This window comes from Chinchilla lanigera, unplaced genomic scaffold, assembly GCF_000276665.1.
Source record: "Chinchilla lanigera isolate Chin_1 unplaced genomic scaffold, ChiLan1.0 scaffold00009, whole genome shotgun sequence".
In the NCBI taxonomy this organism is placed as follows: domain Eukaryota; kingdom Metazoa; phylum Chordata; class Mammalia; order Rodentia; family Chinchillidae; genus Chinchilla; species Chinchilla lanigera.
In genome coordinates, this window is record NW_004955410.1 from 16,071,328 (window position 1) to 16,088,517 (window position 17,190).

The 17,190-nt window shown below is 40.5% G+C and overlaps 1 protein-coding gene across 5 annotated transcripts in view; it reads left to right on the top strand.

Annotated features, from left to right (window-relative positions):
• Nucleotides 1-12,155, top strand: part of Znf277 (zinc finger protein 277) — a 111,959-nt gene extending 99,804 nt beyond the window's left edge. For 4 of the 5 annotated variants that reach the window (XM_005377316.2, XM_005377317.2, XM_005377318.2 and 1 more), the window contains 5 exons: nucleotides 4,551-4,618; nucleotides 6,072-6,168; nucleotides 7,862-7,904; nucleotides 9,691-9,865; nucleotides 11,692-12,155. In XM_005377316.2, the coding sequence (XP_005377373.1) occupies nucleotides 4,551-4,618; nucleotides 6,072-6,168; nucleotides 7,862-7,904; nucleotides 9,691-9,865; nucleotides 11,692-11,878 (570 nt within the window). In that variant the 3' untranslated portion in view covers nucleotides 11,879-12,155. The remainder of the gene's footprint in view (nucleotides 1-4,550; nucleotides 4,619-6,071; nucleotides 6,169-7,861; nucleotides 7,905-9,690; nucleotides 9,866-11,691) is intronic. The other variant, XM_013510634.1, reaches the window with a different exon arrangement.
• Nucleotides 12,156-17,190: the final 5,035 nt, after the last annotated feature.

Sequence of the window (17,190 nt, forward strand, 5' to 3'; positions counted from 1 at the left end):
CTACCACTGTTAAAAGCCAGGCCACCTCAAGAGGAACTACACTAAGAAGGCCCCTGGGCCATGCCCTGAATGCAAAGGTGACCACTGGAGATCGGTCTGCCCTCTGAAGCGGAGGCGCCAGAGCTCAGACCCATGCTACCAGTTAGTCCAACAGGAATGAGGGGGCCCAGGGCATGCTCTGCCTTCTCCCTCTGGTCAGACTGTCATCTCCATGGAGGAGCCCCAGGTAATCATGACTATGGAGGAACAAGAAAACAGCCTGTTGCTAGACACAGGTGCAAGTTGCTCAGTCCTTCTTTTCAATCCTGGCCTTCTTCCAGCCATCACACCTCAGTGAAAGGAGTCACTGGTGAGGAGGTAATATGCTATTTTTGACAACCCTTAGGCTGTAACTACTTGTTAGATCCTTCTTGTGTATCTCTGTCTTCAAAGAAACCACTTTGAAGGTACCACCATGTATTACAGCAGCCATTGATATTTTCCTACTAATCTATCCATAACTTTGTAATGTTTGTATTGTTCCTATCCTATTTTGTGAATGGATGTATGTTTATTATTATATGTTTCCTACAACAACCATTGAGAATAGTTAATGATTATTCAATAGGTCACTCATGTATAGGTGTATTTATTTTCTTTAGAAGCCACTTTGAAGATACCAAAGTATAGTACAACTATTGATAATCTCTTACCCCTTTTGTCTGTAACTACTATTTGTCTATTTATTTTCCTGAGAAACTATCTTGCAGGTAACAGTATGTAAAACAATAACCATTGATAATTTCCTACCACTTTGTCTGTAATTTGGTAAGCCCCCACTATTACTATGCTATCCTTCTTTTACTCTTTAAAATAAAAAATTATAAAAAATAAATTAAAAAAAACAAACCAACAAAAAAAAATGTTAAAGGGCTGGGAATGTAGCTCAGTGTATTACAGTCCCCAGTATCATGTGTACATACACACAAAAGAATATTATGGTAAAAAAGGTATGATGAGAATAGAATGTATGTCTAAAAGACTCTTCCAAGTAGTAGTAATGGATAAGGAAAAATAAGGGCCACCAGTTTCTCAGCATCATTTTAGTTTTACTTTGGACCCCATTAACAAAGAATATTTACTATGAAGAATGAAAAATCATTATTATGAAGAATAAATTCCTCTAAAATTTTACTTAAGAAGAGAATGAGGGACTCTCAAGGCTTTTTCATCTGAGGGACAAGGCTGCTGCTTGTGCATGAGTGTGGGGAAAAGACAGAATTGTGTTTGTAGTCAGTGTTTGTACATCCACTTCACTGGCTTTGTACATTCTGCACACATTTATGTGCCTTCCAGGGCCAGATGCAAAACAGAAAGAAAAATATTGCACATATTGTACGTGATTTGATCACCTCTCCCCAAGAGTTCAGAGGTTGCAATGGGAGAGAGATGTGGAGCCCTGGTTGTGTGCACCCCTGATAGTGGTGTGTGCAGTCAGTATTTGCCTCCCCGTGCAGCATATATACATGGTAGTTGAGTTATCCACACGGAGAATTCCTCACCTCATTGCAAACATGATGGAGTCCAGCACAGTGATGGGAGCGTCCAGAATGTGCTGGCCAGGTGCACTCCATGGTCATCCAAATGAGGGGGGCAGCGCACAAAGGCTGCGTCTGCTCCCTTGGAGCTCAGCAAAGTGACAGGTTCCTTTTTTTCTTTGGTGAGATAATTTCCATGTCTAGTAATTCATATCAGTTTCTCAACAGACTTGGAAATACAGTTAAGGTCCTTTTCATAGTCTGGATTGTCTGCGTCCGGCTCTTGCTTTGTTTTCCACAAACGCAAAAGGGTTCAGTGGCTAGTGGTGTGGTTAGGGAAGGTGCCAGTCAGATACCCCTGCCTACTGCTGAACATCAGGGGCTTCTGCTGCATATTCCCAGGATGCTTATGTTTCAAGCCCAAAGTTTTTTCTATATGGAATTATTTTTGCCATACCATTATCATTTGATTTAAATTTTTTTAGTTTTAACATATATAAAACCACTTAAAACAGATGTAGGCTCCTGTTTATCATAGGTTTTTAAATTAATTCACTCAGATTTGTTTGCATTTAAAATGCTTCTCTGCATTTCTGATGAGTCTGTTGTGTGAGCACATAGAAATGTTTATTAGAGTAAAGGGGGTCTGGGTGAAGGGATCTTTTGTTTTCCCATGTGTTTTTTTTCCACCCTCTCATTGCTCATAAACCATCTGGTACAGGGGTTTGAGGGGGTGTTTGGAACATCGTTACTGACATGCTTTCCAAACTTCGTTTTTCTTACATTCTTTGCTTTCCTGACATGATTCATTAATAGCAGAGCATCTTAATTAGAAAGTTATATGCTTTGGTTTCAAGTTTTTGGCTTTTTTTTCCTCTTTGGGACTTATTCCTGTAATAAATCATATATTTAAGTATACTAAAGGGAGCACTTCAGAAAAGTATAGCCCACTGTCACATGCAAATTGCTTACTTCCTAATGTACTAATGTACATAGAATTCTGTATTCCTCCAAAGTTTGATAATTCATTAAATATATATCACTGAAATACATTTCTACATGTTACAAGGGACACTGAGGAAGTTGCAGAATTATGCTTTCAGTTTGGAAGTTTGACAATGAAAAATTTTTTTGTTGTTCCTTTTGGCTCAAAACATTTGTTGATAAGCATCATTTGCCTTCATCATTCAGAATGGTGATATCACAGATGATCCAGCTTGAATCATGTATATGGCAAGAAAAGCATGGCCATAAGTCTTAATCCAGAGAGACCAAGTAAGACATCAGAGATTTAAATCATTGCCAAAAACTCTCACAGATACTCTCAACAATGCTGAAGCCATTCTTGATGTCCTGTAATGAGACTGAAACACTCCATGACAACTCTGGGAAGTATATTATAGAGTTTAAGTATCTCTAATCCCATTATGATAGATGTCTGCGTGGCTGAGTTTATGCATCACTTAGCTGATGGATAATGACAGCTTCAACACCTCTCATTAAGTTCATGAATGATAGATTTTCTTTTTCCCTCTGAATCATAATGACACTCATAGTTCTTTGTTTTTAGCCAAATTAATTGAGAATAATGTCCGTAATGGACCAAATTTGGGCTGTGTTTTTCTAAATGAGGGCTGTTGAATAATAAGAATGGCTGTGCTTATAGCAGCTTGGGCTGGCTTGACCCTGTCACTTCTTGAAAAGATAACCATTAATGTTCCTGGATCTCTCTTTGGTACACTATCAGCTTATGCATAGCATCTTTGGAAGATTGGGTAGAGAGATAGGATAGGACAAAAGAAGATGAATGAACAGCTTAAAAGAGAAATGATTTGGCCATAAGAAATCTTTCTTCTTCATCATTCCATAATCTTTGCTGAAATTTTGACAGTTTGCCAGACACAGTCCAAAACTTTGGGTCTTTTCTACTAACTGTAAGGGATAAAAGGGATTTGCAAAAATATTTGAGTACCTTCTCACTCTCAGTAATGTGTATCTTACTGACATCATTTAATAGCCTTATAAACTCCTTTTGGTTTAAGATCTGCTCTGACCTTAAGTTTTTAGATTTTTTTTGTAGTTACCATTTAACTCAAAAAAATATGTTCTAGTCCCCACTGTGTACCAGACTCTGAAAACATAAACATGAGCAAAAGCCATATAACAAAGGCTGGACATCCTAGCAGCGGAGATGAATAGCAAAGAAGAAAATCAATATACACAATGGTCAGTGATTTGTAGAACAGTGAGACAAGTTAGAGGAATAGAAACTAACTTGGAAGAGGAGGTTGGTTTAGACAAGGTATTGAGAGAAAAGCTAAGCAGAGACCCGAATGTCTGAGCAGATGCACATGCATGGGAGAGCCAGGTGTTAGGCAGAGGATACCGCAGATGTGAAAGTAGCTAGGTGGAAGTGAGCATGACATGTTCAGGGTACAGCAAAAAGAAATTTGGATGGAATAAATTAAAGGAAGAGAAAAAGTAGTGGGAAATCAGAGTGGAGTGAGCCAGGAAAGGGCATGGAAGTCTTACAAGCCTTGGAGGACTCAGCTTTGTTCGAAGTGCAAAGGGAAGCCCTGAGAGGGTTTCTGCTTACAGTGAAGTGTCCTGTAGGAAGGTCACTGTGACTGCTGCCTAGGAAATAAGACAGTAGGACAACAGGGGTAAAAGCAGTCTGTTCAGGCAGTTGTTTCAGGGATCTTCTGTAAGGAGATACTCGTAGGTTTTTTTTAAAGATGCACAAAAGATTTCATATATGTCCAGTTTTGTGAAACACTGATTTAAATTTCAGAGAAAAGAACTTGATTGAAAGGATACTGTTGCCTTCTCAAAAAGAAAATCATACTAAAAACATCTTAAGATATGTCTGTCCTTAACAGTAAGGTACACTTTTCAGTATATCTTACTTGCATTATTTCAAAACCATTTGAGAGGGGTTTGTTATGGTTGGTTTGGTTTGATTTTAAATTTTGTGTCTTCTTTCTCGCATCCCCTCTTCTCAATCTCTCTAACCCTTCTGTTCTTCCTATCAAGGAACTTGGAAAATCATGGGAAGAAGTTCAATTGGAAGATGATCAGGAGTTGCTCGACCATCAGGAAGAGTAAGATTTGTTACTGCTGCTAATTACAAATCTTCAATAATAGAAAGGAAATTAGTTCAATCTAAACTCATTGGAAAGAGAAAATAAAATCTCATTGAGCCATACGTCCTTTTCAAGTAACAGGGCAAGAAATAGAATTCAAAATAATTTTCACATAAAAACCATTAGTGATACTGTTACTCCAACTACCCTGAAGCTATTAAATGAACACGCCAATAATACATAATTGAGAAAAAATATACTTTAAATGCTCTACCTTTTCAGTGGTCCCTGAAACTTGAAATGATGTGATCTTTGCACTCTCATTGGAGTAGAGAATATAACAGAAATGAATTTAGTCTTGGTCTTTCTTTAGCTCACTGATGACTAACTTAAAACATTCACAGCTTCTTTGCTTAAAATTATAAGCTTGAGAAATAGTCTTTGCAACCTGAGAGGATTCCCTATCAGTCATTCTCCTTTTTATTGATAGCTGTTCAGCTTTTTTTCTCGACTAGGATTTGGGGTTTATATTACTTGAATAGTGAAGTAAAGTCCAAAGTTGAAGTTCACATTTGCTAAATTTCCTTGGCACGGAAAGATTCACACAAGGAATCCTCTAGACTGGAATTAAAAACATTATTTCCCATGAGGAAATACTAGTAAGGACACAACAGTTTGCACACAGTGATGGCCAGGACCTGGAATGGGTGGGCTGGTGACTTCCTCCTGGAGGAACAGCCGAGGAAAGGGGTTCGCTGTTTCTGACATCGAAGCTCCGATGTAGATTGAGTTGGGTTGATCTTCAGAGGCATGGCAGTGGTGATGTCTGAACTTGCCATGCAAAAGTGCCCCTGATTAGATTTGAGCAGGTGGTCCCTTGTCTCTACACCTCTACCCTACTGGAACTTTTCCTGGTTTGGGAATGACAAGAAGTTGGAAATCAGGGAAATGGTAAAGGCGGGCCTATGTGCTTGTTTTCTCTGTTTACCAGCAGATTTAACACTTGCCCTGTGTAAAATGATCAATAGTTCCCTCGTGAGAGATACACGGTTTGCTTCTGAACATCCTAGTCATCGTGCAGGAACACACTCCCAGCCTTGCACCTCACACGATGCATACTCACTGGTTGTGGCTGATGACAAAGTATCACATGTCTTGATTTGTCTCCTTTACAGATAAACCTAGTTGTCTCAGGAAGCACTGATTCAATAATGAAATAGCAGCTCAGAAGGATGACAAACATGAGAAAATGGAGCAGCACCTGTTTACTATTTATGTTAATTTCATTGTGCTGCTTTGAATTTCAAAAGTTGCAGCAGGAAGTCATAATATGACATGACAGTCTTTACCAGAATATCAGACACTTGAGAGAGCTCAGCAGTGTTTCCTAGGGCGGAGAAAGGAATACCGAGTCACTGTGTGGTACGCTGTCTTAATGAAAAGGATCTCCCTGTTTTCTGTTTTAACCCAGTGACTGGTCTGATTGGGAAGAACACCCTGCCTCTGCTGTCTGTCTGTTTTGTGAAAAGCAAGCAGAAACAATTGAGAAACTATATGTTCACATGGAGGTGAGATACTTATAGTCGTTTTCATTTCATTTTATTCTGGCAGGGGAAAGCTGATAAGCATTGCACCCTCCTTTGGTTATACTTTCTTTGTCACTTGTGATCTCATTGCAAAGAGTGCATTAGGCGGGGAAGAAGAGACAGGCCATGTCTGTCAAGGAGGACCAGAGAGGAGAGCAGTGTAAACAGCATGATTGACCGGGTGAACTGGTAGTGTGGGATTACGTGACCACTGATGCCTTTGAGATGCTTATAAGGTTGTTCTAGTTCAGAAGTTCAGATCTGTAGCCACGGGTGATAGTGCCCAGATCTGACAAGTCTGAGTCTTTTCCAGTGCTCGTTGTACTGATAACTAGAACAGGAAGTGAATGTGTTGCCATTTATGAAGACCCTGGGAACTGAGGAGGGTGGAGGATGGACGGTGTCTAAGGTGTGTTTCTACAGCCTCTTTAAGTAGCAGCATATGGACAAAAGAAATTTAAAGGCATTCTCAGTCCGCTTTCTCTGGTGCCCTCTCTGTGTCACAGTGAAGCTCAAAGCTCCTAGCTTTGAACCTTTATTCACCCCAGTGTGCTTGAGACATGCACCGCCCCATACCTCTGGTCCGCAGCTATATGCTGGGGGTGGGGAAGGCCAGCACTAGTAACCTCTGCCAGTGTTGCAGTGTGGGGGCCGAGGGGTGAGTATAATAGAAAAGTATTTCTGGATCATCCTGACCTCCACCCTCTCCTTCCCGCAACTCCTTCTGTTAGCAGGGGGCTGGGCTGTGCTCTGTCACCCACCTTCACTCCTCTCCATTCAGAGACATTTGCTCTTAGGGAAGCAGAGAAGCTGTTTCTCTGAAACAGTTACCACTAACATATGTGTATAGTTTCAGTGTTCTGTGTTCAAAGTAAATTCATAATATCCTAATGTCTCTGAACTGAGAAGAACGTTAGTACCAGAAGCTGTGTAGGAATTACCCTTCTGGTGTGTCTGATAGGTGTGTTTAACCTCTCATCAGTCACTTTCCGTGATAATACAAGACTGTTACGAATTCCTGACGATCCTGCACAGGGCAGTGCTGTAGAAATACCTTCATAGTGTTCTCTGGTGGTCTTTATTTTCTGTGAGATTGTAAGTGAAAACAGTTACACAGATAGTTGAAGGAAGAGAACAGACTAAAGTAAATCTGTGCATTGTGAAAATTGAAAACAAGTGTGGTTTATGAAGAGAAACTGAAGTTTAAGCAGTGTGTTTGGCAGCATAAAATGAAAATCAGAAGGTATAAAATTACGTCTGTACTGTGGAGCAAAGAACCAATGTCCGTAACTCCAGTCCAGCCGTGCAGCACAGCAAAGCTCCATCTTCCCTGCGCGCCTCTATCAGACTGCGTAGTTCAAATACAGTAAACTGTAAAAGCTATAACTGTAAGCTGCTCAGCGGCACAACACTTGCCTGGCAAGCACAAGATGGTGAGTTCGATTCCCGAACTCAAAAAAAAAAATCTTACGTGATTGGCATCACTTGTTTGAACTGTGTTAAAAAGCAGTTGAGTGTGCAAGGAAGTAGTTAGAAGACTTAAAAAGCAGGAAATGATGAACTCAGACTCAGATTCGCAAGTACTTAAATTCCTGTGAACAAGCTGTTTAGAACTTCAGCCTGCAAGATTAAATAATTCATATGCTTACAAATGTATTCATTCCTTTTTTTTTAGGATGCACATGAATTTGATCTCCCCAAAATAAAATCAGAACTTGGTATGTTTGATTCGGAAGTTGTTTCCATGATGCGGCATTTTTCTATCAACTGTTCTGTAAATGACGCCTGTGTTCGATAGCTGTGATTAGAGCGGACACCGCCAAACTGTGTCTCTGCACAGATGGTCTTCACAGAACTCTCTGGAGCAGTGGTTCTTAACCATTTGAACAGATATATTCAAGTACTTTTTTTACATAGTCCTCTGTTCCACCTCTGTACGTACATGAGTACTTTAAATGAAATACAAGCTGTGTTAGTGTCTTTCATAAAGTGGAGGAGGTTAACATAGAATAGGTTCTTTTTCAGGCACACTTGAGTTCATATTTCTCCCCAACACTTACAGCCTAATATGACATTGGGCCTAAGGTCACAAAAATACATAGGCGCTGGGCCTGGTGGTGCATGCCTGTAATCCGAGCACTGGGAGGCTGAGGCAGGGGGATTACTACAAGTTCTAGGCCAGCCTGGGCTACATAATGAGTTCAGGGACAGACTGAACTGTACAGGAAGACCCTGTATCAAGAAAAACAAAAAACAAAAACATAGTTTATAAAACACCTACACTGCTTGTCAATATAACGGACATTATTTATTTTAGATGTGCCCATTCTCAGCATCGGTACCATGGAACAGTCAGGGACCTTGAGAGATAAAGTACTGGTTTCCTAACAGATCTAAGATAATCATTCTTTAAAAGCTTACTTCTCTCATTTCAGGTCAGTCACTGCTTTGTTAGCATCTTGGATACATTGATTTGCTTTGCTGCTATGACAGACGTGTGTGTATATACTGTGATGTAATTAGCCTAGTTGTCAAGAATATGGGCTCTAGAACCAACACCTGATGCCCGTTCCTGGCTCTCCCACTTACTAGCTATAAAACTTGGACAGTTTCCACATATCTAATGTGAATATGATAATGCTAATTATCTGATAGGGTTTTTAACAGTACGTATATTAATATGTATCAGCTTTTCCGTTGTTGGACAAAATGCCCACAACTTCAAGGAGAGGTTCAGTTTGGCTCCGTTTTAAGGGGATTCAGTCCACACTCAGCTGATTCCAAGGTCATGCAACATGTGGAAGGATGAGGTGGAGCGAAGATGCTTAGTTCAAGGCAGCTGAGCCCTAGAGCACGAGCACAGTACTAAAGAGGAAGAGGTGAGGGACAAGGTATAGCACCCAAGGTCACGCCTTCATGTCCCACCCAGACAGCCCCAGAATTGTATTCCACCAATTCCCTGAGAAGATCGCAAGCCAATCAAGTTGCCACAGTCAAGCTTAACCACCCACTCCTTGTTGAGTTGATACTGAAACACATCTTAAACCATATTTAATCTACAGATAAACACAAGGGCCTCACACATGCTACACAAATACTCTACTGTTGAACTACATCCCTAGGGTTTTTGGTTGGTATTGGGAATTGAACCCAAGACCTTTACACTGAGCTAGATTTTCAGACATTGTGTTTCCAAATTTATTATTTTGAGACAGAGTCTCCCTAAGTTGCTAAATTGCCCAGGCTAGGCTCAGACTTGCTGTCCTCCAGCCTCACCCTGCAAGAGTGCTGGGATTACAGTTGTGCACACCATGCCAGGCTTCCAGCCCTTTCTGTTTTTATTTTGAGAAGGGCTCTAAGTTGCTCCAGCTGGTCTCAAACTCATGATTGTCCACATTTAGTCTCCCCAATAGCTGGGATTATAGGCAAGTGCTATTATAATTTCTTAAAGGTGATGTTTATCTTAACCACTTGTCTAATGAATCTGTATACTGTCATTTTCAGGATTAAATTTCTATCAACAAGTAAAACTGGTCAATTTCATTCGAAGGCAGGTTCACCAATGTAGATGTTATGGCTGCTGTGTGAGGTTCAATTCCAAAGCAGATTTAAGGACTCACATGGAAGAAAGTAAACACACTTCGCTACTTCCTGAAAGGAAGATATGGGATCAACTGGAGTAAGTATCACTGAACTGGATATAAATGTCTATGCTGTCTCTTTTTTTTCCTTTTTCAAAAATCTCTTTAAAAGCAAAGCTTTTAAAACCTTATTTTCAAAATAATAACCTCTTACAAGTGAAACCAACTATTTTAGCTACTTTTCTGGTTGCTGAGACACAGTGCCCAAAACCCACAAATTAAAGAAAGAAAAGCCTACTGTAGCTCACAGTTTGTAGAGGTTTCATTCCATAGTCAGCTGACTCCAAGGCAGGGCAGCATGGTGGAAGGACATGGCAGAGGAGAAATAGTCCATGGCAGGGCAGGCAGAAAGCAATCAGCCTCCCTTTCCCTTTTATGCCATCCATACTACAAGCCTGTCTGATACTCGTCTGTTACATCTTGGGGAGGGGGAGATAACTGGAGACTAAACCCAAAGCCTCGCATATGCTCATTAACTACTGTACCATTGAACTGTGTTCCCGGCCCTTCATTTACTTACTGATTTAACTGAGTTGCCCAGACTAACCTCACATTCTGCCTCAGACTCCCAAAAAGCTGGGATTACAAGTGTGCACCCAATTGTTGAATCATTTTGAAGGTTTACCAGATATCCCAGTTTATGGATATAACCTAATTTGTTGATATTGGGTTTTTTATGTTTTTCTATTATAAATAGTAATACAATGAATATCCATGTGGGTACATCTTTTGTGTACTTAATCTGATAATTTAGACAGACTCTTTAAAATTCCTAGGTAAAGATTGGCATATTGCTAGAGCTGTTGATACATATTTTACATCTTGGTACTTCAGAAACATTGAAACAGTTGGCATCTTGTAGGTACTTGTTGAGGTGTTGTCAGACTTCCATGTGTCTTTTGCCAGTCTTGCCCTTTTGGGTTGGTTCTCCTGTCACTTTTATTTTTGTGCTGTACTGTGTATGGAACTCGGGACCTTTACACTGAACTATATCCTGACCCTTCTTTATTATTTTGAATCAGAGTCTTACTAAGTCACTGGGCTCAAATTTATGACCCTTCTGCCTCAGCCTCCAGGCATGCTTGGATTACTAGTGTGCACCGCCCCACCCAGCTTCACATCATTCATGATAACCTCAGCTGAAGGAACCGCTGAGAGGCTATGCAGTTCTAGCTGTCCAGAGACTCCTCTATTCTCAGAGAATATTAAACCAGGCCACCCAGAACTCTAGCCAGAAACTCTAGTTCTCCTCCTTCAGAACCAAGTCTCCTCAGACGTGAAAGCCAAGATACCTGGGTTGAACTGGTACCTAAATTGGGTTTAACTGTTCCTAAATTGTTCTTTCAGCGATAAGAGGTGAAGTAACCGATAATGGTTAATGGGTTATGAAACAAAACCCAAAGGGAAACCATTTGTTTTCTTCAAGTATTAGAAGAATTTGTGTTTGAAAAAATAACTGTTTGGAACTTCGTTCACTTAGAGGAAAGAACTAGGACTTCTGAGTAAAAAATGGAAGGGATGCCATATTTAGCTTCATATGAAGGAGATGTTATCTAACACCTAGAGCTCCCCAGAATTGCAGTAGGCAGCCTTTAAAGATAAGTGAGTTTCTTATCTTGGAAGATACTAAGCAGAGGCTGAGTGGTCATCTAACAAGGCTAGCTCCCGTGAGGCTGGTATCAGATAGTAAAGGTCACAGTGAAAATAACTCAGAGGTTGTCTCCAATACAACTTTCACAAAACTCCAAACTCCTCAGGTAAGGAAACCTAACAAAATTATAGAATTATGTCCACTCAGCTGCTTACGAATGTTCTGGACAGTTCATTAGTTTGGCTATTCAGTGTGTCTGTGCTTTATTTCCAGGTATTATTTTCCAACCTATGAAAATGACACTCTCTTGTGCACACTTTCTGACAGTGAAAGTGACCTGACATCTCAGGAACATAATGAACATGTTCCCATCATCAGTGAAGACACATCTAAATTGTGTGCTTTGAAACAAAGCAGTATTTTGAACCACTTGCTACTGCAAGAGTCCTTGAAAAACTAGAAGAAAGTGAAGAAGTGACTTCATGGTTTTCTGAGACAGACACAGAAGAACAGTTTAAATTTGAGTATCAGCAAAGGATTAGTCGTGAGTGAGTAAAATTTGTGTAAAGACCCACAAAAGAAAAGGAAAATGATCAAAGATCTGGATTGTGCAAAGACTGAATACTATTTTCCTATAATCAAGAACCAGCCATGGGCACAGTGGTGCAGACCTGTAATCCCAATACTCAGAATGCTGAAGCAGGAAGATTGCAGAGTTCAAGACCAATCTGGGCTACGTAGTGAGTTTGAGGCCAACCTGAACTGCATAATGAGACCCTGTCTCAAAAAAACATGTTAAAAAGTAAATAAATAAAAGAAACTGGTTATATTTTCATTACTGCTTTCTCCCTAGTGTTATCAAGTATTCTAGAAATGGACATAAAGGTAATAAATGCCACTTCCCTGCAGTCTGTATTTCACTAACAAGTGCCATTCCTATAAACGTAACCACAATATTCAGTCACACCTAACAAAATTAACAGTAACACACTTGGGAGGCTGAGGCAGGAGGATCATTGCAAGTTCAAGGCCAGCCTGGACTACGTAAGTGAGTTAGAGGCTAGCCTGAACTGCAGAATCAGATCCTGTCTCAAAAAGACCAAAAAAAAAAACCAAAACAACAAAATTAACAGTAACTTCTAGTATCATGTGTTTTCAGTGTTCCCCAGTTGTCTCAAAAATCTCTTTTTACAATTACCACGATCGGGCAAATATTGTTTGTGAAGACAATTCATCTCTTTCATAGATTTCTACCAACAATGTATGACCTGGGTATAATGAAGAAATAGCAGTCCAACCCAAGTTGAGGGGCAGTCTACAAAATAATTTGCCTTCACTCTTCAAAAATGTGAAGGTCATAAAAAATGAAGACTGGAATCTATTCCAGATTAAAGAGGGCTGGACAAAGCATGATGGATAGGTTGGATGCTAGACCATGGGAAAAGTGTTTTCCTTCTGCTCTAACAGGCATTAGCAGATGAGGCTGAGGTTCTAACTACATGGTAGAGCATTTTCCTGGCACTCCCAAAACCTTGGGTTTGACTCTCAGCCCTGAAAAAAAAAAACAAAGTGGAAGAGCTGACAAAATTTGAATAGGTTTGTAGGAAATATTATGATATTGGTATCATACTCTGGTTATGTATGAGAATATCCTTGTTTTTAGGAAATACATACTGAAGTGTTTAGGCTAAAGAAACAGTGTGCACTGCTTACTCCAAAGACTAATCTGGATACATAGAGTAAGTCAGGAAAAAGATTTTCAAAACGAAAAGACTTTCAGAATACCTTTTTATAGTTGGTTGAATTAGGTTCTAGGTGAGATCTGTAAATTGCATTTGTTTGTTGTGATCCTTAAAGATCTCATAATCTACAGCAATTCATGTGCCCTTATGTTTTAAATGCCACAGATTTGTTAAGGAAATGATCATTTTTCACTTTCTGAATTTTGATGATTGTACTTTCCTTGTATCATTTAACATGTTCCTGCTTTATGAGTTTTTCGTGCAAAAACTGGTAGATTTAGAAGCTTCATTAAATGTGGATTCAAAATATTTTTTGTTCACAGCTGGGCATGGTGGTGCTGGTGCTGGTGCTGGTGATCCCAGCACTCAGGAGGCTGTGGAAGGAGGCTCACAAGTTCAGGGTCAGCCTAGGCTATACAGTGAGTTCACTGCCTGTACTACATAGTGAAACTGTCTCCAAAATTTTTTTTTGGAAAAAATACTTTTATGTGGTTCCTGTTGTGCTATATCAGAGACGTAACATCTGACACACTGCTTTTGGAGTTGACAAAATTGCTCAGTGCATTTGGGTGCAGAGACATGCAGTGGTAGACCAGATGCTCAGAAGGTTGGAGCATGTGGATTGAGCCCAAGAGTTTGAAGCCAGCCTGGGCAACATAGCAAGACCCCATCTCAAAAAGAAAAAGAAATGCTCATTGCATCAGCTATTGTCATTCTTCTCCATCATTGTAAAAACTGGTAATTATTGTCTAATTTGTTATTTTTTAAAGGATATAAAATTATGATTTTTGTAATTCTTTCCTTACACGTTTTTTATACAGCATATATGCTGCACTGCACTGAAATCTGAGGTTCTGATACTCAGTTTTGAATGCCACCCTGTGTAGTCAGTTCGTTAAAACTAACCTTGGAATCACATGGCCTCTCCCCAGATTCAGAAGTCACTGTATCCCTCCAGGTGTTCCTAGATGGACCAGATTTGTAAATCACATCGGCTCTGACCATGGCTTTAGATTTTCAGGTCTCCAGCTCTGCAGACACCCATGAAAAGCTTTTCTTGAAAGTCAATCAAGACATGAGTGCCTTTATTATAATGAATGCCTAACTAAAAGGCAGGTTAAAATGTTTTAAAGCTGAAGGTTTAAAAAGCAATTAGTACTGTATTTAGAAATAGTCTCTAACAACCAGGGTTGTTCAGGAAATCAAGGAATATCTGGAGTGTTTTCCCCATTGTTCCTTCTTTAGTCTAATGACAGCAGCAATAAAAGAATGTAACAAAGTAAACCAAGAATAACAAGCTAGAGAAAGGCTTTGGAGATAAAGTCCACTCCTTGCAGAAAAATGAGATACTAAAGGGAAGTAAAGGTGAAGGACTGACCAATCAAAGGTAAAAGACGATGTGCTTGGGGCTGAACTCCTATAAGTGGTTGTTACCTTGAGTGGGTAGATGTTCAGGACTTTCTTTTACGGCAGAAAAGGTAACTTGGACCAAATGTAATCTAAGAAAAATAGAAGTAAATTCTCAGCAGAAGTTTCCTTACTCTACCAGAGAGATTAAAACTATGGACCATACTGGCGAAGTACTCCGAGACTCCTTGGTGAGAACCACAATTTACATCTCCTTACAGGCTGGGACAGAGACATCAAGTGTTCAACAGTCTGGATAATATGAGAGGGAACAAAAATAAACTGCTCAAGGAATTATTCAGTGAGTTTCCAGATGTCACTCAAGTCATAGCAGCACCAGTGCTGCTTGTACCCAAGAAACATGCCTGAGAAATGTTTAGAATTAAGTCTCAAAATGAAGATAATAAGAAAAATAAATTATAATAAAAGACAGGACAGGGCTGAATGAGATCTAAGCCTGCATTAGCTGTCAGGTCCATTCAAAATGCATGCCATTAGGATTACCTAACTCAGAAAAGTGGAACTGGCTGTAAATTTTTTGAACAGTGCTTGATTCTGTTCACACCAAAACCCAGTGACATCTTTGATGATGGAAGGCCTCATTAGACAAGATCTACAACAGAGTGTTAGACAATACATGCCTGGGCCTGAAAAGAAAAAAATATATATATATACAGCCCTACAAGTAGCATCTGGCCTGTACATGTTAAGGAAGGAAAGGTATCAACTTGGAAAGTTATCCTGTGACAAACAGCCATTCCTTCATGGAAAATGAGGGAAGTCTAGCACTGGATGCATCTAGTATGCTGAAGAAAGGAAAGAGAACATGTAGACCAAAGCGAGAGAAAGTGGCATGCTGAGGAGGGCTTGGTAGAGACAGCTGCCCCCACTGTGTCCCTATGCAAACAGTCTGTAGCCTGTTTGCCCCCAATGCTATTCATTCCCCAATAATAAATAAAAAGGTTAGGTGGTACATGACTGCCTAGAATGAAGACTACATTTCCCGGCCTCTCTCCTAGTTTAATGAAAGGATAACATGGAGGCGGCGCTGAGCACGCTTTCGAACTGGTCATTTGGCTTTGTATGTTAAGAGTCTGTCCCAGGCCTGTGACTTCCCTGAGGAGCCAGCAGCTGGCACACAGAAGCGGAACTGTCCATGCTAGTGGTCATCGTAGTGGCCAGTGACACTGATATCTCGGAGGGCAGAATAACCGCAGCTAAGGGCACTAAATCTCACTCAATTCCAGGGCAGTGACTGCCAGCCTTAGAGATAGACAGCTCTCTCATTAAGCAAAGCTTTACTACTTGGAGTGTCCTTGTTCCATTTTCGCAAGGCCTGTGCACTGTTGTGCCTCTTGCCTCAGCTAGTCCCTGCACTTCCCCTGATACGATATTCCCAATAAGTAATGGCCAGTTCAGAGAAGTCAAGGTCTCAGCCACAAGAGCTCTGACCTTCCGGGGCCCCCATATACCATCTTACTTCTGTGTGTTGTCTTTTATGCTTCACCACACACTCACCCCGAGGATGGGAGACTGCCCAGCTCCCCATAGTCCAGGATACTCGGGTATGTAAATTATAACAAGTGAGGTGTAAGCAGGAAGTCTATGACTGCTTCAAAGAGTCTTCCTTAGAGTGCACAAGCACCCTATGCTTTTGTCTTCACCTCATCTCTACCTCTTGTTTCCTAGGATGGGTATGTCCCCATAGGGGGACAGTGAGGTGAAAGCCATGAGTAGTGAGGCAGTGAAACCCTGAAGCTGGAAGACAGCACTGGCCTGGAATGCTGACCTAGACACTTGTGAGAAAGAAAAATTTTACTCTCCCACTGTTATTTTGGGTTTTCTGTTCTTAGCTTAACCTAATCCTACAGATTCAAGCTTCAGAAACAAAGAATCTGATGTGACTGTTTTCTAGCTGAAACAAATGAAAGAATGAAAGGAAAATTACCCTTCGAAAACAGAAGGGTAATTACCCTTCCCAAGCTGAAATGTCTATCCATTTTGTGGTGCTATAACAAAGTCTGAGTAGTTTATAATAGACAAATTTATTTGGCTCATGTTCTGGAATTCAAGATTGAGAAGCCACATCTGGCAGTTGGTTGCTACATTGCAGCATGGTGGAAAATGCTTCACGTGATGTGAAAGGCAAGGCCAAACCCATCCTTCTGTCAAGAACCCACTCGCAGGACAAGCACTTCTATAACCCCCTTCCCTAATAACAACATTAATGCATTCACGAGGATGTGAAGGTCTCATTACTCAGCTTGAATTGTGGACTCTTTTGAACACAGGAATTTGGGGAATCCATTCAAGTCATAGCACTAAGCAATTCCATAATGGCAGGCAACAGCCTTTCAGAAAGGAAATCATTCAAGGAATTAATGGGTGTCCAGATGTCACTCCGACTGTAGATAACAATGCAAGGGCCACTTGTACCTAAAAGAAGCACCCCTAAAAATTTTTAGACTTAAGACTCAAAATGATAGACAAGTGAAGCATATGAGAAGAGACAGAACAGGCCTACACCAGCGACTCTCCAGCAAGTTTCTGGGCCAGAGCTGCATCCTCGATCCCTGTTCTGCAGCTTTCATCTTGGCTGAGGAGTGCTTGATTCTCCTGCCCC